The sequence below is a fragment of the Trichosurus vulpecula genome, chromosome 4 (assembly GCF_011100635.1).
Source record: "Trichosurus vulpecula isolate mTriVul1 chromosome 4, mTriVul1.pri, whole genome shotgun sequence".
Taxonomy (NCBI): Eukaryota; Metazoa; Chordata; class Mammalia; order Diprotodontia; family Phalangeridae; genus Trichosurus; species Trichosurus vulpecula.
In genome coordinates, this window is record NC_050576.1 from 118,637,318 (window position 1) to 118,656,940 (window position 19,623).

Consider the following 19,623-nt stretch of genomic DNA (forward strand, 5'->3'; position numbering starts at 1 on the left):
TTCCTCCAGTGCCAGTGCTGCAAGTCTGCAATATTAAGTACCCATTGGATGCATGCCATAGGAGAAATAGGGAGTGAATAGTGAATCAAGCCTTACCTTCAAAGAGAGTAATGTAAAGTGAAGGCAGGACAAATATACCTGAATATTTCAATGGATCCATGCCTTCATCTAGGTCGGTAGTACATCTCAAAATGGAGGTTACAACTTGTCCATACCTTCTCATCCTTTGTGGTTTGTCCATGTCCTCAGAGAGGGTCCATGTAGTGTGTTAGATGCCTTCTCCTGGGTTACTTAAGATTCTGTTGCTACCAAGGTAACACACAGACTGTCTATCTGTTATCCCTTGATTTAACCAACCAAGCAATCACCAAGCATTGATTAGGTACCCACTATGTTCTAGGGCAGTGGGTTAGGGATAAAAAAGAAAAAAATGAAGTAGTCCCTGCCCTTAAGGAGCTTACCTTCCATCAGCGGCGACAACATGTGCATACTACCAAAAGCAGATATAAAATTAATGAGAATTAGATATACAAAGTAATTTGGAGGGCAAAGACCCTAGCAGCTGAGAAGATCGTGAAAGAGCTGACATTTCTCTTTTTCTGAACATACATTTCTTGGGTGATATTTTTTTTTAAATGTCACTTCTTGCACATATCATAATTGATAAGATATTGTTACTTTATTATATCTACCATGCCTTTCACCATTTCCCTTTGGGACATTTGCAACTGCTCTTCTTTGATGACTGCAGTTTGCTATGAATTATAGTCATGTAGCATTGCTGGGAAAAAATGATTTAAAAAGTGGATTTTTTTGTGGGTCAGGGAGCAGTTTGGGATTTCTGAAAGCACTACATATTTCCCCAAATGCCACCCAGCCAACTTTATTCCTCCTATTCAATTCTAGGCTCAGCTCATTGCCTACCTACAGTGCCTGTCCAAAATATATGGTAGTGAGAGACTAATTCAATAAGCTTCCCACTCAACTACATCTCTTAGCCTGGAAAAAGAGGCATGCTTCATTCATTTTGTTTTTCCTTTGTGGATTGTTAGACCTATCTTTTTTGAGTGGTCGTGACTCTCATTGAAGAGGCTCTGTAGTATTCTGAGGCTTGATGCAATCAGCACAATGTCATCTGAAAACAGGAGCATCCGGAGGACCTCACCATCTATAGGGAATCCCTCTTCCATTTGGACTCTGCATTGGACATCCTCCATGATGGTGGCCAATACTTTTGGTGAGTATACATCTCCCTGTTTTATGCCTCAATTGATAGTAATAGACAGAGGGTCATAGAATCAAGTTATCTGTGTTTATGTCTTTCAAGGGAGGAATTTTATATTGGAAACTCTTTGCTGGCAGAGAGGCTTCAAATTGATGTTTGGTTCTATTGTATCAAGTGCTTTAATCCAACCAAGTAGTGGAAAATGTAGTAGGATCTTGTATTCTTTATACCTTTCAGTTAATTTTGTGCCTGAAAATGTGGACTGCTATAGAATCAATCAATCAATAAACATTTATTAAGTGTTTACTATGTGTCAGGCACTGTGTTAAGTGCTAGGATATAAAAAGAGCTAAAGGACAGCCATTGCCCTCAAGGAGCTAGAAAATCATTTGAGAAAGCCTGGCTTTTCCTTTCTCACATTTTCATCAAGGATACCTTCCATATAAGCATAAATCATCATTAGAAATATTTAAGAGAGATGAAAGAGTAGCCACGTGGGTTGGCATATATTATTTATATTTAGCTTACTTTTTTTAGTAACATTATTGTCCATGATTTTTTCTATTCTCTTGGTATTATGTCCATATCAGATATCTACATAATTGATTCTTCAATGAATTGAACATTTTGTTAGCTCTGGTACAGATTTCTTCTTTGATCTTATCTAACTGGCCTTCCTATCTTTACCTTTTCTGAGTGCCATTTCTATTTCTAGCACATTGCCTTGGAAATATATACCTGTGATATGTTATCAACAATGAAAATCACTCATATAAATACTGGCAGATCTGTCCCATGTTTTTGTCTGTTATCTTCTAATTTCATCTATAAGTAAGGGGATATACTGGCTTGCATAGGTTTCCTGCCAAGCCTTTTGCAGATTCATTTCCTACTCAATGACTTTTGGAAGCTTTTTGAAGCAATGATGCTCATAATCTTTTACAATTATCCACTGTAAAGTTTTACAAATGACTTTAAATTCTAAACTGATATTGCTCTTACCTGGCATATCTCTCTGTATGCCTAGGAGATCAAGTGTTTACTGCCTTGGGTGATTTCTGGACTCTTTGTGCTTCCTCAGTGCTAGCACTACTTTATGGTCATTGTCTATGGGGAATAGTGATAATTCATATCAATGTCTTTTCCTTTATCCAGTTCCCATTTTTCTGTACCAAGAATTTCTTCAATTAGGCCATGTTACAATGTTGTAATTATTTACAGTATCTTCTTTATCCTTTCTTTCAATTTGACCTTGATTGTGAAATTTGCTTTAACAATTCAGTAGTCTGTCTGCTCATAGTTAGTTGATTTAGAAGTGGCTTCCAAATTAGCAGCCAATCACTTCCTGTTTCTTAAGGTATAGTCAAATTCACTTCTTATAATTTCAAGTATTTACCATACCCAGCACCTCCCAGTTTTTTTAAAACAAAAGCATTACTTAAATAATGCTAGATATGCTAAAGCAATTTGAAAATTATTATTATTTGTAAATATACTTTATTGATTACAGAGGAATTTGATCTATTACAGAAGATCTAGGCAGGTTATCTCTTTTGTCAGCCATTAACTTAAGTTACTTAGTGTCCTCAAAAGTAATAAAATACATTTCTTTAAAATTATATTATACCAGTTTTAAAGAATTTCCCTCCTAATTAATTTGAGTATTTAAAATCAGTCTTTGGAGGACCTTTGCTCAAAAGTATTTTCCTCAGCAACTTACCAGCTACAGTGCTTGTAATTTCTTCCCTCCAGAGTCAAGGTTTTGGAGGTAGCATATTAAATAGAAAGAACACCAGTTTTTGAGTCAGAAAACCTTGGTTTAAATGACAGGCCTGGTTCAAATATAAGCCCCTAGACTTGCTTTCTATGTGATCTTGAGAAAATCATTTATGCCTCTCATTTTCCTTATTAGCAAAATGAAGGAGTTGGATTAGATGGGTTCTGCACTTCCGTCCAGCTCTAAGTCTGTGATCCAACACCCCTATGACTCTGAGATAAGGCATTAACGGCACCCGTAAAGTGTACCTATGTTATTATACCTGGAGAGACGTTGGTTGGAAAGGGGCTAATGTTATCTTGGATTTATCAGATTAGCTGGCCACTTAGTAACTAGTCTTCCTTGAAAGAATGAGACCTTGAACATATATTTTGGTTGAGAATGCTAGGAAGAACACACAATCCCTCCTTGGAAGGGAGATGAGGTCACAAATGTGAGCCCTGGGCTACAGAAGTTTGGGGGTATGACATAGAGTGAATGTCTAAAAGGCAAGAAGAAAGCTAAAACGAAGCATGGGTAGAGGGCTATCAAAATGTACAAAATCAACTTTCTTTTTTTCACAACATCACCAAAGGCCAGTCAGTATCAGCAGCCGAATAGAAGAGAATAGCTGGACCCAAGTGTTTTTGGTCTGGGAAGATTTTTGTGCAGGAAGTGTACTTAAAGAGAACCAAGAGGGGGTAGGTATGGGGGATAGAGACATGTTTGGGAGGAGATGAGCCCTAGGAATGATCCCCACAGATTTGCAGAGAGGATGAGTCAGCAAGCTATTGCTGTCAGGGAACTGACTAGAATTGTGTGTGCTCACACCACGAGGAGTGCAGACTTGATATCATTACCTGCATCACTCAAGCCAAAACACCACTTTCACCTGGTGTAACTAGGTAATTAAGGCAGAAGTATACAGGGCTTTGTTGTTGTTATTGTGGTTTTGGCTTGGATGCTCAGGATAATTGTCTCGGTTCTAGGATCATGGGGTTTAGAGCTGGAAGGAACCATACAGATTATCTGGGCCAGCTACTTCATTTTGTTTTGTTATTTATTCTGAAAGTAGTAACCATCCAGAAAAGCTGACATTCAAACACATGGACTCCCTTTGCCATTCCCACCCCCCAAATCTTATGAGATCACAAAGTTCATTATTAAATGTGTATGTTCACTTTAACAGAATAACAATAATATCTTCTTTGCCTCTGAGTACTCCTCTAAACTTTACTTTTGACCAAGTTCACTTCTCTTTGTTGCTGTTATCATTCTTCATATCATTCTAGTTATTGTCTATATTTTCCTGACTCTACTTTTTTTCCCAGTTCAATTGAACTCAATTTGATGATCATCAGCCAGATGAAAGGCAGGGTGGTGTAGTGAATATAGAGTTAGCCTCAGAGCCAGGTTCAAGTACCACCTCTGACACAAACTGCATGGCCCCAGGCAAGTTGCTTAAAGTCTCAATGATCTAGACTACTTTTTGTAATTAAAAGTTGCAAATAAAGTGCAGGGGGAATTTCCTCATCGGAGAGTGTTCTTTATTTGCAAAATACATCATGCACTGTGCTAAGTTCTGAGATACAATGACAAAAAGGAAATAGTTACTACTCTCAATCATATACTACTCTGCATTCATATATATTTTTCTATATTTATTTTATTTTTCAAAGTCATTATTTCTCATGGAATAGTAATATTCCGTTATATTCCTATGTTCCAATTTGGTCAATTATCTCCTACTGTGTAGACACAGGATGTTTTCTAGTTTTTGTTTTGTTTTGCTTTTCTGAATAAAGATGCTATGAATATTTTTATGTTCCTAGTGTTAGATGTAAGGTCAATTATTAGAGGATCAGCCTTATTGAATTTGTAGAGGCTCAACCCAGGTTGGCAATAGGATGAAGAATTTTCGGGCAGCTAGGTGGCACAGTGGATAGAGTACTGGGTCTGGAGTCAGGAAGATTCATCTTCCTGAGTTCAAATTTGATCTCAGACACTTACTAGCTATGTGACCCTGGGTAACTCACTTTATCCTGTTTGCCCCAGTTTCCTCATCTGTAAAATGAGCTGGAGAAGGAAACGATTAATCACTCCAGTATCTTTGCCAAGAAAACTGCAAATGGGGTCATGAAGAATTGGACATAACTGAAATGATTGAACAATTCTTAAATACCATTCATTAATTTTAAAAAGTTATAATCTGTATTAGTTGGGGGCATACCTGCACTGAAGAAATTACAAATCCTTAGGGAAATGAAGTGAGAATATTTTTGCCCAGAAAGGTGGTGGTTATATTTTTTTTAAATCCAGTAACATTCTGAACAAGCTCTCAATTTTGCAGGTGAGGAAACTGAGATATAGATATGATTTGCTTAAGTTCACACAGGAAATAAGTAGCAGAGGCAAGATTCAAGATTCTTTGACTCCTCAATTCAGCAATCTTTGTGGTGGTGGTCCACACCAACATGGAGTCTCTCCCTCCTCCCTTTTTAACCTGGGTCTGTGTAGACACAGCCAACAGAAAGCAAACATCTTTGATTTTTGTCCTAGAAAAAGCCAGAAATTTCTTCCAAATGAAATCTATCCTAGTTCATCTGCCTCACCTTTGTGATGTGGCTATAGAATTAAAGGTCTTAATCTAGCAGACAGAAGGAGGAGTATCTCTCTCCTTGGGTGATTCAAACAGAGATTGCCCAAGTTTGGCAGGCTGAGGCTTGTTCAGTATTTTCTGTGAGCTCTCCTTTACAACACAGAGACTCTGCATGAAGTGTCTCACAAGTCACTTTTTCATTTGAGCCTGGTAAGAATCAATTGAGTCCAGTGTCCAAGAAGCAAAAGATAGGATTGTGATGATAGAAATTCCTGATGTTTTGGTCCTGTTAAGCTAAGCTTCTTGTATTCTTAAATATAGGAGGAAAGATTTTGTCATAGTGTGGTTATTAGTACAGAAGTGTTCTGGCTGAAACCCAACTCTGGTAATTTTATTATTTATCCCTAAATTATCTTGCAATTTTAGCTGGAAAAAGGTATAACCTTTCTCTCTCTCTCTGACACCCTTCTATTCTCCCTGTGTTTCCTGTGCTGACATGCTGTGTAGTGGTACAGTATTTAAATGATGACTGTATCTTGCCCATAGGTCATGTAATTACTTTGTTCACTTGTATTTGGGGAATGGCTAAAGTGGGTCTGTGAGTGAAATATTAAGGACATTTGGAGATATATGGTGTGACAGGCATGTGGGTTTATAAGAGGACACAGATATAAAATAACTGCAAAACTGATGAAGGAAATAGCCACATTAAAGCTCTAAGCCATTTACCCAAATGCACACACAAATGTATTTCACTATATACAGAAGCATCTTGTGCCTGGGAGATTTAATCTAGAGGGGTTTCTGATTTGCCATTTCAGTTCTGAAGTCTTTTCTTCCTATAACCTTAGATGAACCTTTGCACATATCTTAGGTACTTATTGTGTACTATGCTGTATTATAATTATTTCTGCTTGATGACCTTTTCTACAGTATAAGATCTTTTAGTTATCTATTTATTTGTTGAAGAGGTTGGTATAAATTAATATTTTGAAATCAAATTCCATTTTAAATTAATTAGGGGAACTCACTTTTTAGAGCAACCCTGTGGAGAATCTTGTTACTACAATCAGGGAGTTAGAGCAGTTCAGCGGTAGGAGCAGGAAGCCAACAGTTGCTATAAATAATCCCAATCAGGGCATAAGCCTCTCTGCCATTGAGAAGCTATCTGAAAGCCTCCTGTAAAAGCAAGAACACCCATCTCTGGGTTGTTGTTGTTCAGTTATTTCAGTTGTGTCCGACTCTTTGTGACCCCATTTGGGGTTTTCTTGGCAAAGATACTGGAGTGGTTTGCCATTTCCTTCTCCAGCTAATTTTACAGATGAGGAAACTGAGGCAAACAGGGGTAATGACTTGCCCAGGGTCATCAGCCTTACCTTTGTTATGTGGACAGAATTAAAGTTCTTAATCTAGCAGACAGAAAGAAGAGTGCCTCTCTCCTTGGGTGATTCAAGCACAGATTACCTTGCCAGGAAGTGTCTGAGGCCAGATTGGAACTCAGGAAGATGAGTATTCCTGACTCCAGGCCCAGTGCTCTATCTACTGCACCACCTGGCTGCCCCTCATCTGGTAGGTGTTCCTTAAACCATTTTTGTTCTTTGACTGTAGAAGAGAATGTATTGATAAAAGGGAGAGAAAGAGTGTTAGCTAAGACCTCACCATTGGTAGACCGGTGCAGCTCTAGGGTATCTGATCACCTGGTTATCCTTCCCTGGTATCTCTGCCTATATGTCCCTGTATTGGGTGTTTTATGCTTTGTACTGTGCAATACAAGCTATTTGAACCCTTGTTATTTCTTGTTCAATTGTTTCAGTCATGACCAAGTCTTCATAACCCCATTTGGGGTTTCTTGGCAAAGATATTGGAGTGGTTTACCATTTCCTTCTCTCATTTTACAGATGAGTAAACTGAGGCAAACAGGATTAAGTGACTTGCTCAGGGTCACACAGCTAGTAAGTGTCTGAGGCTAGATTTGAACTCACAGAAATGAATCTTCCTTACTTCGGGCCTGGCACTCTATCCACCATACCATGTAGCTACCCATTTCAGCTATTAGCTACAAAATATGCCATAAGCTAAGCGATTATGACCGTCACAAAATGGATACTACCTTCTGAGTTCTGTGCCAGTAGTCACAGAATACTGACCCATAATTTTATAAAGCCCAAAACCAGTTCCTCATTTATCTAATTTTTGAAGTTTAGTTTTTTGAATTGAGTTTTCTCAAATCAAGATGAACTGCCTGACATAGGGTAGGTATTTAATAAATGCTCGCTTATTGGTTTTATAAAATGATATGTAAACCATAAGAAGTTTCACAGTGGAAGGGTATATTTGTCTAATACTACCTCCCTAAGCAGCAAGAAAACCTACGCTTTTTTTTACTTTCAGATTTTTTGCAAATGGCCACATTTGTATTGATCTTGATTCCAAAACAGATCTTCTAAAGGAAAAAAAAAAACAACTAATCGAGATTAAGAAGACCCAGCATTTATCAGATTTGTGAACAGGAGAGACACATGGAGTATGTTAAAGTAGTGAAAGTGTAAAGCTAGCAGACCAAAATTCTTTTACTAACTAGACTTGCAATGAGACATACTAAGACTTTGGGCAAGTCAAGACATCTTGTTTTAGTTTTCTTTCTGTCTTCAAGGAAAATTAAAGGCCCTGAAGCTAGCAGGTGAAAAGGGCTTTGTTAAAGCAAGGTGCTGTCATAAAATTATTTAGGCAATTAAATAGCAAAGATCTCTTGTACAAGTAATTACTCTTCTTCCACAAGTATGCCATGACTTCATGGAAAAAACCTGGATGGTGCCATGTCAGCAGTTTTTCTTCTGCATTGTAGATGTTCTCAAATCTTCTTGGAAGAAGAGCTGGAGGGAGCCAAGGAAGTAGATGTACCTTCTAAACTTGTAGCATTTATTGAGCTGGTTGGTCGCCCTTTTCTTTCTCAGTGTCTAAATCATAGATTTCATGTCTCAGGCACAGCAGTCAGTTAGATTGTGCTCATGATGACTCTTGTTCCGGCTCAGGTTTTGGCTGAAACTTTTCATTCCTGATCCTACTTCTAGAATTTCTAATTCCATACAAGAAATATGTGGGATCCTGAGTAAGCCAAAGTAGTGGGGATCTATTGAGGGATGACTGTCACCTTCTCCTTGACCTTGCATGGCCTTGCTTTCATGGTAGAAGCAGCAGGGGGGGCGTATCCTGGTATAGTGGAAACAGCATTTCAAATTAGATACACTTGAGTTTGAGTCCTGATTCCAACATGGGTATGATCATTCATCCGACTAGCAATATACCATGGGCAAGTGCCTATAGCCAAAATCATTGTCTTTCTCCCTAGACCTACCCTTCCTCCAAACTTCTTTATTTCTATGGAGTGAGCCACCATCCTGCAAGTCATTCAGGTCTGTTACCCTAGAATCATCTTTTACTGTTACTTCTCTTAGATGTCCCTCAACCAATAAGTTTCCAAGTCCTGCTGACTCTACCTCCACAACACGTTTTTTTTATCCTTTCCCTTGTTTCCATCTGGGTGGCCACATAACACCTAGCCTTTATATGATACTTAAAGTTCGCAAAGTGCTTTACAAGTTATCTCATTTGATACTCATAATGACCCTGTGGGACACGTGCTCTTATTGTCTAGTTCAGGCCCTTATTGCCTTTTCATTGGAATACTGTGGTATACAAGTAATTGATCTTCCTCCCTTCTGTCTTTCCAATCTATTCTTTATACAGCCTCCAAAAAAGAAAAAAAAAGTCTTGCTAAGGCATGAGTCTGACCTAGTTATTCCCTGCTCAAAAATCTTCAGTGATTCCCTGTTGCATCTAGGATAAAATACAGATTTGATAACCTGACATTTAAGGCCCTCCACAATCCGGCTTTGACTTACTTTTCCAGCTTTCTCACTTCATACGCTCTATGAGCCCGCCAAGCTTGAGGACTTAGCTATTTCCTGAGCTTGACATTCCCATCTCCTGACCCTGCTCATTTGCTCAAGGTATACTCTGTCCTCTGGTTGTGCTCTCTTCTTATCTCCAACTCGTATAATTCTTCCCTTTCTTCCTTTAATCGCTAAATCACTAAATCAATCAACATTTATTAAACACAGTGCCAGACACTGCATTAAGCTCTGGAGTTACAAAAAGAGGTAAAAGATAGTCCTTGCCCTCAAGGAGTTTATAATCCAATGATTCAAGGGTCATAGGTGTCACCTCCACAAAACCTTCTCTGATCCCTCCTCCTGTCCATTGTTAGTACCATTTCTCTCTTCAAATTTTCCTGGAGCACTTTGACCTCTCCCTTGCCCTGTTCCCCCTGTACTATATTTAGTCGTGGACATTTTTGTATCTTACAGTAGAACATACGTCCTTTAGAACATAGATATTTATTTCAATTCTGTCTTTGCTGTGGCACCTAGCAATGTAAGAGAGTCATAGATTTAGTGGTGCTGTTGAATCGAATCAATCTTAATTCAATTGAATCAATCTTGAGGTACCTCAGCCTCAGTTTCCTCCCCTCTAACATGAGAGTAATGATTCTTATGTTCCCTGCCTTCCAGGCTTGTTATTGGGTAGATCGGATTGGGATAGAATGGGATTATACGTAAACACTTCTTAATGATAAAGCATTATATAAATGTGAGTTATCATTTGAGGACCTTTTGATTTCAACCTTGGGTTCAAAGGGTTGCACTTTGGAGGACAGCATATAGACTACATTTTATCATCACATCTGGACCTTGCAGAACAAGTGCCTGGACTGAAGGAGACTCTCTTTCTACAGAGGGAAGCCACTAAACAGGTTTCATAGCCTTGTGGTTAAATCCTTAACTGCTTGAGTTATGCAGATATAGCGTATGAGGGAAAGAATTCAAAATCTGAGATTGATGCAGATGACATCCATCAAAAAAGGCAAAAGAAACACTACAGTTAATTACCAAAGAAGGTTGGCAAGACATTTTGGAATCTGTGCAATGCACTATTGGCTTTCTTTCTTGGGAAGAGTATCAATGGAAAATACTAATCAGGTTTTTTTCCATATACCAGTCATCCAAAACCAAACCACCACAAAATTCAACTTTCCACTGTTGGGATAGATGTGAAAAAGGGGAAAAATAGGTAGTTTATACCACTCAGAGTTACATGTGGTTGCTAAAAGATTTCCATAAACAAATTTTAAAAAGGAAAAGCAGAATATAGTTGTGATGTATGTGTGTGTGTGTGTGTGTGTGTGTGTGTACATGTGTGTGGGGGGTGTATCTGGACAGCTGCTGTAGGTCTTTGCTAAAATCTCATAGAATCACAGAATACAGGAGTTGGAAGGCATTTTAGAAGCTTTGTAGTCCAAACCATATCTGAACAAAAATCTCATTTACAACATTCCTGAAAAGTATTAATCCACCCTCAACTAAAAAACCTCCTGTGAAGGGGGCTCACTACTTCTAAAGGAAGCCCCTTCCATTTTTGAACAGTTATAATTGTTTGGAAAAAAATCCTACAATTTCTTTCTATTCTGTATTGTTCTACCCACTGGAGACAAACAGACAACTCTCATCTTTCTTTCAGTCGTCAGCATCTCAAATAATTGAAGCCAAGGGATTATATTTCCCCTCTTCTAGGCTAAACATCCCCTATTCCTTCAGCTGATCCTTATGTGACATGGAGTCCTATCTCCTTACCATTCTGGCTGCTAACCTCTGGATATAGTCCCAGCTTGTCAATATCTTTTCTAAAATATGCCACTTAGTTGAAAACAATTCTGTAGATGTGATCTGATCATGACAGAATGCAGCAGGAATATCACCTACCTTGTTCAATAGGACGAGGCCTCTCAACGCAGCCTAGGATCATATTCACTTTTTTGTTTTCCATGTCACAGTGTTATTAATTCTGAGACTATTACACTAAAACTAGTAGATATTTTTCATTTGAACTGCAGTTTTGCCAGGTCTGTCCTGGCATTATGGAATTAAAATCTCAAACCCAAGTATAGGATTTTAAATTTCCCTATAAAATATCAGCTTAGTAGATTCTGTGCAATTATTCACCATGTTAATTTTTCCTTCCAGTTTCATGGATCTGATTTTTAAATAAATAGGCCATCCAGGTCTTATCCAAGTCATTGATAAAAATGCTAAAAAGCACAAGGCCAAGGAGAGATCCTAGGGGTACACTAGTAGGTGCCCTGTTCCAGGTTGATATCAGACTATTAGTGACGATTTTTTGGGAATGGTCATTGATCCAACTAACAACATACCTAACCTTACTACCTTCTAGCCCACATCTCTCTCTTTTGTCCTCAAAGACATCATATGAGACTTTAAGTGTTTTACTGAAATATAGTGCTACTGTGTGAGAGGGGACTATCTGCTATCCCACATCAATTAATGTAATATAGTCACTGAAGGACTGGGCAAGTTTTGTATATTTACACAAGATGATTTACAGTACCCTATGATCTCTTGAGAGGAAGTTAGGTGGCACAGTAGATAGTTGTTGGGCCTGGAGTCAGGATAACCTGAATTCAAATCTGGCCTTAGACAGTTACTAGCTGTGTGACTCAGGCATGTCATTTAACTTATTTCTGCCTCTGTTTCCTCATAAAACCTTATAAAATAAGGTTAATAATGGCATATACCTCACAGGGTTATTGTGAGGAGGATTAAATAATATTTGTAAAGTGCTTAGCACAGTGTCTAGCTCATAGTAGGTGATTAATTTTCTTTCTTCCTTGCTAGCTTCTTTTTTTATAAGGTGTGAATCTCTTATTGAGTCAATAAAAAGAGCATGGCTGGCTAAGCTAAATCCACTGAGTCTATGTATAAAATGCTCTCAGTCCATTGGTAACTAATTCACTCCAGAGGCTTACAATCCAGTGCTGGAAGATATTGGTTTGGGAGTTGAGGATTCCCGTTCAAACCAAGTCCCTGAAAGGAGATCATTCTTGGGAGTTGGGTGAAGAAGAGTCTCTTGCAATGACCATGTCCTCAGAGAGAAGGAACCAGGAGGAGATAATGTATCCAACTGGGAAATGATTGACACAATGAAGAACATGGACAAACACAAATAGAGACAGATAAATGAGGATGGCCATCTAAGGGAGGAAGCAGTTTCAAGAAATAGTTCGTGTTGCAGAAAAGAATAACGACTATGGGCTTAATAAAGAATTTCTGGGAGCCAAGAGCCCTAGCCACAGTATTCTCTATGTGTCTCTCACTATCATTGCATTTTTAAAATTTTAAAAATTTTTTATTTGTTATCATTTTTATTTAATATTTTAGTTTTCAACATTGATTTCCACAAGATTTTGAGTTATAAATTTTCACCCATTTCTACCCTCCCCCCCATTCCAAGATGGCATATATTCTGATTGCCTCATTCCCCAGTCAGCCTTCCCTTCTTTCACTCCACTCCCCACCATCCCCTTTCCCCTTACTTTCTTGTAGGGCAGGATAGATTTCTATGCCCCATTCCCTATATATCTTGTTTTCCAGCTGTATGAAAAAAACAACTTTTTTTTAAGCATCTGCTTTTAAAACTTTGAGTTCCAAATTTTCTCTCCTCTTTCCTTCCCACTCACCCTCCCTAGGAAGGCAAGCAATTCAACATAGATCACACATGTATCATTATGTAAAACACTTCCACAATGCTCACGTTGTAAAAGGCTAACTATATTTTCTTCCATCCTATCCTGTCCCCCTTTATTCAATTTTCTCCCTTGACCCTGTCCCTTTTCAAAAGTATTTGCTTTTGTTTACCTCCTCCCCCTATCTGCCCTCCCTTCTATCATCCCTCCTTTTTTAATTCCCTTCCCCTTATTTTCCTGTGGAGTAAGATGCCCAATTGAGTGTGTATGTTATTCCCTCCTCAAGTTGAACCTGATGAGAGTAAGATTCACTCATTCCCACTCACCTTCCCCCTCTTCCCTTCCAACAGAACTGCTTTTCCTTGCCACTTTTATGTGAGATAATTTACCCCATTCTATCTTTCCCCTTTTCTTCTCTCAATAGAGATCAACCCTTAAATTTATTTCATTTTTTAGCTATCATTCCCTCACATTCAACTCATCCTGTGCCCTCTGTCTATATTCCCTTCAACCCCCCTAATGCTGAGAAAGCTCTCCTGAATTACACACATCATCTTTCCATGTAGGAATGTAAACATAACAGTTCAACTTTAGTCCCTTATGAATTCTCTTTCTTGTTTATCTTTTCATGCTTCCCTTGATTCTTGTATTTGAAAGTCAAATTTTCTATTCAGCTCTGGTCTTTTTATTGAGAAACCTTGAAAGTCCTCTATTTTATTGAAAATCCATATTTTGCCTTGGAACATGATAGTCAGTTTTGCTGGGTAGGTGATGCTTGGTTTTAATCTTAGCTCCTTTGACCTCTGGAATATCACATTCCAAGCCCTTTGATCCCTTAATGTAGAAGCTGATAGATATTGTGTTATTCTCATTGTGTTTCAACAATATTCAAATTGTTTCTTTCTGGCTGCTTACATTATTTTCTCCTTGACCTGGAAACTCTGGAATTTGGCGACAATATTCCTTGGAGTTTTCTTTTTGGGATCTTTTTCAGAAGGCGATTGGTGGATTCTTTCAATTTCTATTTTACCCTCTGGCTCTAGAATATCAGGGTAGTTCTCCTTGATAATTTCTTCAAAGATGATATCTAGGCTCTTTTTTTGATCATGGCTTTCAGGTGGTCCAATAATTTTTAAATTATCTCTCCTGGATGTATTCCCCAGGTTAGTGGTTTTTCCAGTGAGATATTTCACATTGTCTTCCATTTTTCATTCCTTTGGTTCTGTTTTATAATATTTTGATTTCTTATAAAGTCACTAGCTTCCACTTCCTCCAATCTAATTTTTAGTGTAGTATTTTCTTCAGTGTTCTTTTGGACCTCCTTTTCTAATTGGTTAATTCTGCCTTTCAAGGCATTCTTCTCCTCATTGGCTTTTTGGAGCTCTTTTGACATTTAGGTTAGTCTATTCTTTAAGGTGTTATTTTCTTCAATTTTTAGGGGGTCTCCTTTAGCAAGTTGTTGACTTCTTTTTCATGGTTTTCTTGCATCACTCTCATTTTTCTTCCCAATTTTTCCTCTGCTTCTCTTATTTGATTTTCCAAATCCTTTTTGAGCTCTTCCATGACCTGAGACCAATTCACATTTTTCTTTGAAGCTTTTGATGTAGGCTCTTTGACTTTGTGGACTTCTTCTGGCTGTATGTTTAGATCTTCTTTGTCACCAAAAAAGGAGTCTAGAGTTTGAGTTTGAGTCTATGTTTGAGTCTGAGTTCATTTTCACTGCCTGTTCATGTTCCCAGCCAACTACGTGACCCTTGAGCTTTTTGTCAGGGTATGACTGCTTGTAGAGTAGAGAGTACTTTGTCCCAAGCTTTAGGGTCTAAGCACTGCTGTTTTCACAGCTACTTCTACTCCACTGTCACTGCAGGCTCTGTCAAAACAGTGCTCTTCCTCCCCCAAGAACCGCAATACAGATCCAAGCAGGGCATAGCAAGAGAATCTGCCTTTGTGCCCACAAAGCACTCCTTGCAGTCCCACTCTGATCAGCTGCTAGAGTCCTCCCACTGTGTGAGCCAGGGACTCAGGAAGCAGCTGACACTGCAGCTCTGGAAGCAGCCTTAGGAGCTTCCTGCTGCTGCAACTACCAGCACTGCACCACCTCTGCCACCCCCAGGGTTGGTGATCAGACCACTATGAACTCGATCCCGCAGTTTCCCTCTAACCTGCTCTTTGGCGTTTGTGGGTTGAGAAGTCTGGTAACTGCCACGGCTCAATGATCCATGGCCCCAAGGCCTGTTCTAGCTGGCTGTCTCTGGGTCTGGTCTGTCTTTGTGTGTCTTATGCTGGGCTGCACTCTGCTCCCAGAACTGTGCGATAGACTCTTCAGGTGACCATCCAGGCTCTCCTGGGCTGGAGACCTGTTTCCCTCTGCTATTTTGTGGGTTCTGCACCTCTAGAATTTGTTCAGAGCCATTATTTACAGTGTTTGGAGGGATTTGGGAGAGAGCTTAAGCAAGTCCCTGCTTTCCAGCCACCATCATGGCTCCGCCCCACTATCATTGTATTTTAAATTTGTGCCCACTCTCCCCTGGGGCATCACACATATTTGTGGGAGATTATATCCCAGTCTTTTTGGGGGGGGGATCATTTTTGTATGAACTGTCCTGTATACTTGCTTAGTTAATGCCCATTCTAAAAGCTAATTAAGTCTGGCTAATAATCAGTGGGAATCAAACTGGTGGGAGTTTGTGAGCAACAGTGCTAGAACCTTAAGCCTCTCATGGTTGTCCCTGAAAAGTAGTCAGCCACTCTATGGAGACCTAACCTCTTGGTACTACTGGGAGTTTCGGGTATGAGTCGAGAAAGGCTACTATACCATTTTTAAAGCATTCTTTGATTTACCAGCCTACTAACTGCCACAAGAATAAAATAAAATAAAATAGATAGATAAATAAAGTGAGAGTAAAAGGGTATGAATTGTTCTTGATAAAACTATGCTTGTTTCTAATGTTTTCCCAATTTCCATTTCTAAATGATTACATACTACTTCTTTAATTATAAATTATAAATTTTTTCCAGGACTCAGTTAAGGTCACTAGCTTATAGTTGTATAATCTGTGTTCTTATTTCTTTCAAAAATTAGGATATTTGGTCTCCTTCAATTTTGTGGCATCTCTCCTGTTTTCCACAGTCTTTGAAAAATCAGTCATAATGACTGCTTCTTTCAGTACCCTACAATGTAGTTTTTCCTGGCTCAGTTAAGTTGTGCTCATTGATGGAAAATTAGGGACTGTCTTGTCATCGTATTTGTCTTGGGTTTTAACTTTCTGTTTTACCATTTTCATTTTATCCTTCACAGTATTAAAGCTATTCTTGGAAGAGAAAACAGAAACAAATTATGAGTTGAGAAGTTTTGCCTTCTTTCTCTCATCTGTTATCATATATGCAGATACCACCTCATCCTGCACCTTGTTACCTTTGTGACTAGGCAAGTCTATTGATCTCTTTAGACTTCACTTCCCTCATATATTAAATAAGATGTTTGGATTAGAAGTTCTCTAACATTCCTGTAAAAGTATATGGTCTTGTGATCATTGTTTAGTTCTCCCCTAGAGGTGAGATGGTGATCTTGTTAAGAGCAGAGCTAAACAAAAAAGGTTCCTTTTGTTGTTGTTCTTGCTATCATCAATCAAAGTCATACTGAACTTTAACCTTCTTAGACTTTTCTCATGCTAATCTTTAATATAATTTCTCCATCACCTGTCTTTGTTTCCATCTCCTATACATTATTAAAAAATCTGAGTTGGTTGATGACTTTCCTGTGTATCCACATTAATCTTTTTTAAAAGTTCTATATTTTCTTCCAGATAGAATAATTTTTGTTTTTGTCTTCAAAGTTTCATTTTTGTGAGTTTCCCATCCCTCTTGGATAAACGCCCATGTGGAACTTTGTATCCTTCTTATCTAATGCTTTGACTTCTGCGTATAGCTTTTCCCTCCTTTATGATCATAAATTTTTTTCTTAATAGTTTTATTCAATTACATATAAAGATCGTTTTCAACATTCATTTTTGTAAGATTTTTGAGTTCCAAATTTTTCTCCCTGTCTCCCTTTCCTCCCACCTCCACAAGACAGCAAAGCATTCTGATATGTTATTCATATACCGTCATGCTAAACATATTTCCACATTAGTCATGTTGTGAAAGAAGAGTCAGAATAAAAGGGAAAAACATGAGAAAGGAAAAAAAAACCAAAAAACAAAAAAAAGGACATAATAAACTTTGCTCTGCATTCAGACTTTATAGTTCTTTCTTTGGCTGTGGTTAGCATTTTCCATGAGTTTTTTGTCTCGGATCATTGTATTAATGAGAAGAGCTAAGTCTATTATAGCTGATCATTGCACAATCTTGCTGTTACTGTGTACAATATTCTCCTGGTTCTGCTCACTTCATTTAGCATCAGTTCATGTAAATCTTTCCCAGTTTTTTCTGAAATCTGCCTGTTCAACCTTTCTTATTGAACAATAGTATTCTATCACATTCATATACTACAACTTGTTCAGCCATTCCCCAATTGATGGACATCCCCAATTTCCAATTCTTTGCACCACAAAAAGAGCAGTTATAAATATTTTTGGAGATGTAGGTCCTTTTCCCTTTTTTATGATCTCTTTGGGATACAGACCTAGTAGTGGTATTGCTGGATCAAAGGGTATGCGCAGTTTTATAGCCTTCTGGGTGGATCATAAATTTTAAGGTAGTCAATGCCTCCCCCAAGGTTCTCATCATTTCTACCTCAATACCCAGTTGCTTCTTGTTGGTCAGAACACAGTTTACTTGTCTTTCTTTCATGCTTTGAAGAATAAATTATCATTGGGGAAAGTCAAAATTTCATCAGAATAAAATTATCAAAATGAAGTTTCCTCCAAAGAGAAAATTTGACAACTCCTTTTGAAAATTCTCTTTGACAGCAAATAAGAACTCCAATAAATGTCTGAAAAGTAGGAATTCTCCATTATTAAGTAATTTCTAACTCCATTCCAAGTTTGTGAACCATTCCTCAAGTATCTTTTCTATTTTCTTTGATCCAGGTGGTCTCCAGTGCATTCCTACAACAGTATCATTTCTGCTTTTTTTTCTTTGACTCAAATTCTCTCCAGTGTGTTTTTTCCTCTTCGAGTTCCTGGATTTCTTCAGCTTAGTCTGTTATCTTTAGGCATAATGCTATGCCATTGTCCCCTTTGTCTATCTCTTACTTTTAAATAAAGAATACTTTTCCCTAGCCATGTCATGAGTCCCACCCCACCAAATTCAAGTTATACCTTTGAGATTAATTTTGTCTCCTTGCATTTGAATTTCTAGTTCCCCCTTTTAATTACTTTGCACATTTATTTACTGATATCTAAGGTGCTAAGTTTCATTTGTCTTTCATCTCGGTAATTTTCTTCTGTGAATTACTGATCTTCTCAACTGCCATTTTCCCTATACTACAAATGCTATTCTGTATGGTTTTGGGAAATTTTCTCACTCATGTCCATCTTCAAAATGTTTCTAAGACTTTATATATATGTTTTCAACAGACTTAATTAGGTGAACATTAGGTGTATAGGTGCTATGGCACATTGGATAGGTGGAGGATCTTGAAATTGGGAAGACCTGAGTTCCAGGCCTGCCTTTGAAGTGGGGGAAGGGAAGGAAATAAGTACCTACTATGTGCCAGGTACTGTGCTAAGCACTTTACAAATAATTTCTCACTTGATCCTCACAACAATCCTTCAAGGTAGGTGCTGTCATTACCTCCATGCTCTACTTGAGAAAACTGAAGCAAATAGTGGTTAAGTGACATGCCCCAGGCCATTCAGGCAGCATTTGAGATCAGATTTGAACTCAGTTCTTTATAACTCCAGGGGAAAAATACAAATAAATATATATGTATATGTGTATATGTGTGTATAAATATAGTCACATATAGATAAATCTCTGAGAATATAAATGAGAGACAAATTACTGACCTGCAGTGTTGGAGGGGCAGCTAGATGGAGCAGCGGATAGAACGCTAGGCCTGGAGTTAGGAAGACCTGAGTTCAAATCCAACCTCAGATACTTATGAGCTGTGTGGCCTTGAGCAAGTCACTTAACCCTGTTTGCCTCAGTTTCCTCACCTGTAAAATGACCTGGAGAAGGAAAATGCAAAACACTCCACTATCCTTGCCATGGAAACCCCAAATAGGGTCATGAAGAGTTAAATAACAACAGCATTGTTAGATGGATTTTCCATAATGGAAATTCCTTATGCACCTGAAATCGTAAGACTGAACCTCCTCAGATCCCTCCTGAATCAGAAAAAAAAATTTGTTACTTGCACCTGAACCTTTATTTTAAGCTGAAAAATTCTCAACTTGATAATTTCGTCTTTTAGAAGATCGAGTCAGGTGGAAGACTGATTTACTGGACCTGGTACTAATCTATAAGGGGGAACTAGTTAGTGAAGAGAAAATTATGGGAGA

General features: G+C 38.2%; 1 protein-coding gene across 1 annotated transcript in view; it reads left to right on the forward strand.

Moving 5' to 3' along the window:
* The first annotated feature begins 1,128 nt into the window (after nt 1-1,128).
* The window catches only part of KCNK2 (potassium two pore domain channel subfamily K member 2), a 222,548-nt gene continuing 204,053 nt past the window's right edge, over nt 1,129-19,623 (forward strand). The window contains exon 1 of the mRNA XM_036756312.1: nt 1,129-1,237. Coding sequence (XP_036612207.1) covers nt 1,129-1,237 — 109 coding nt within the window. The remainder of the gene's footprint in view (nt 1,238-19,623) is intronic.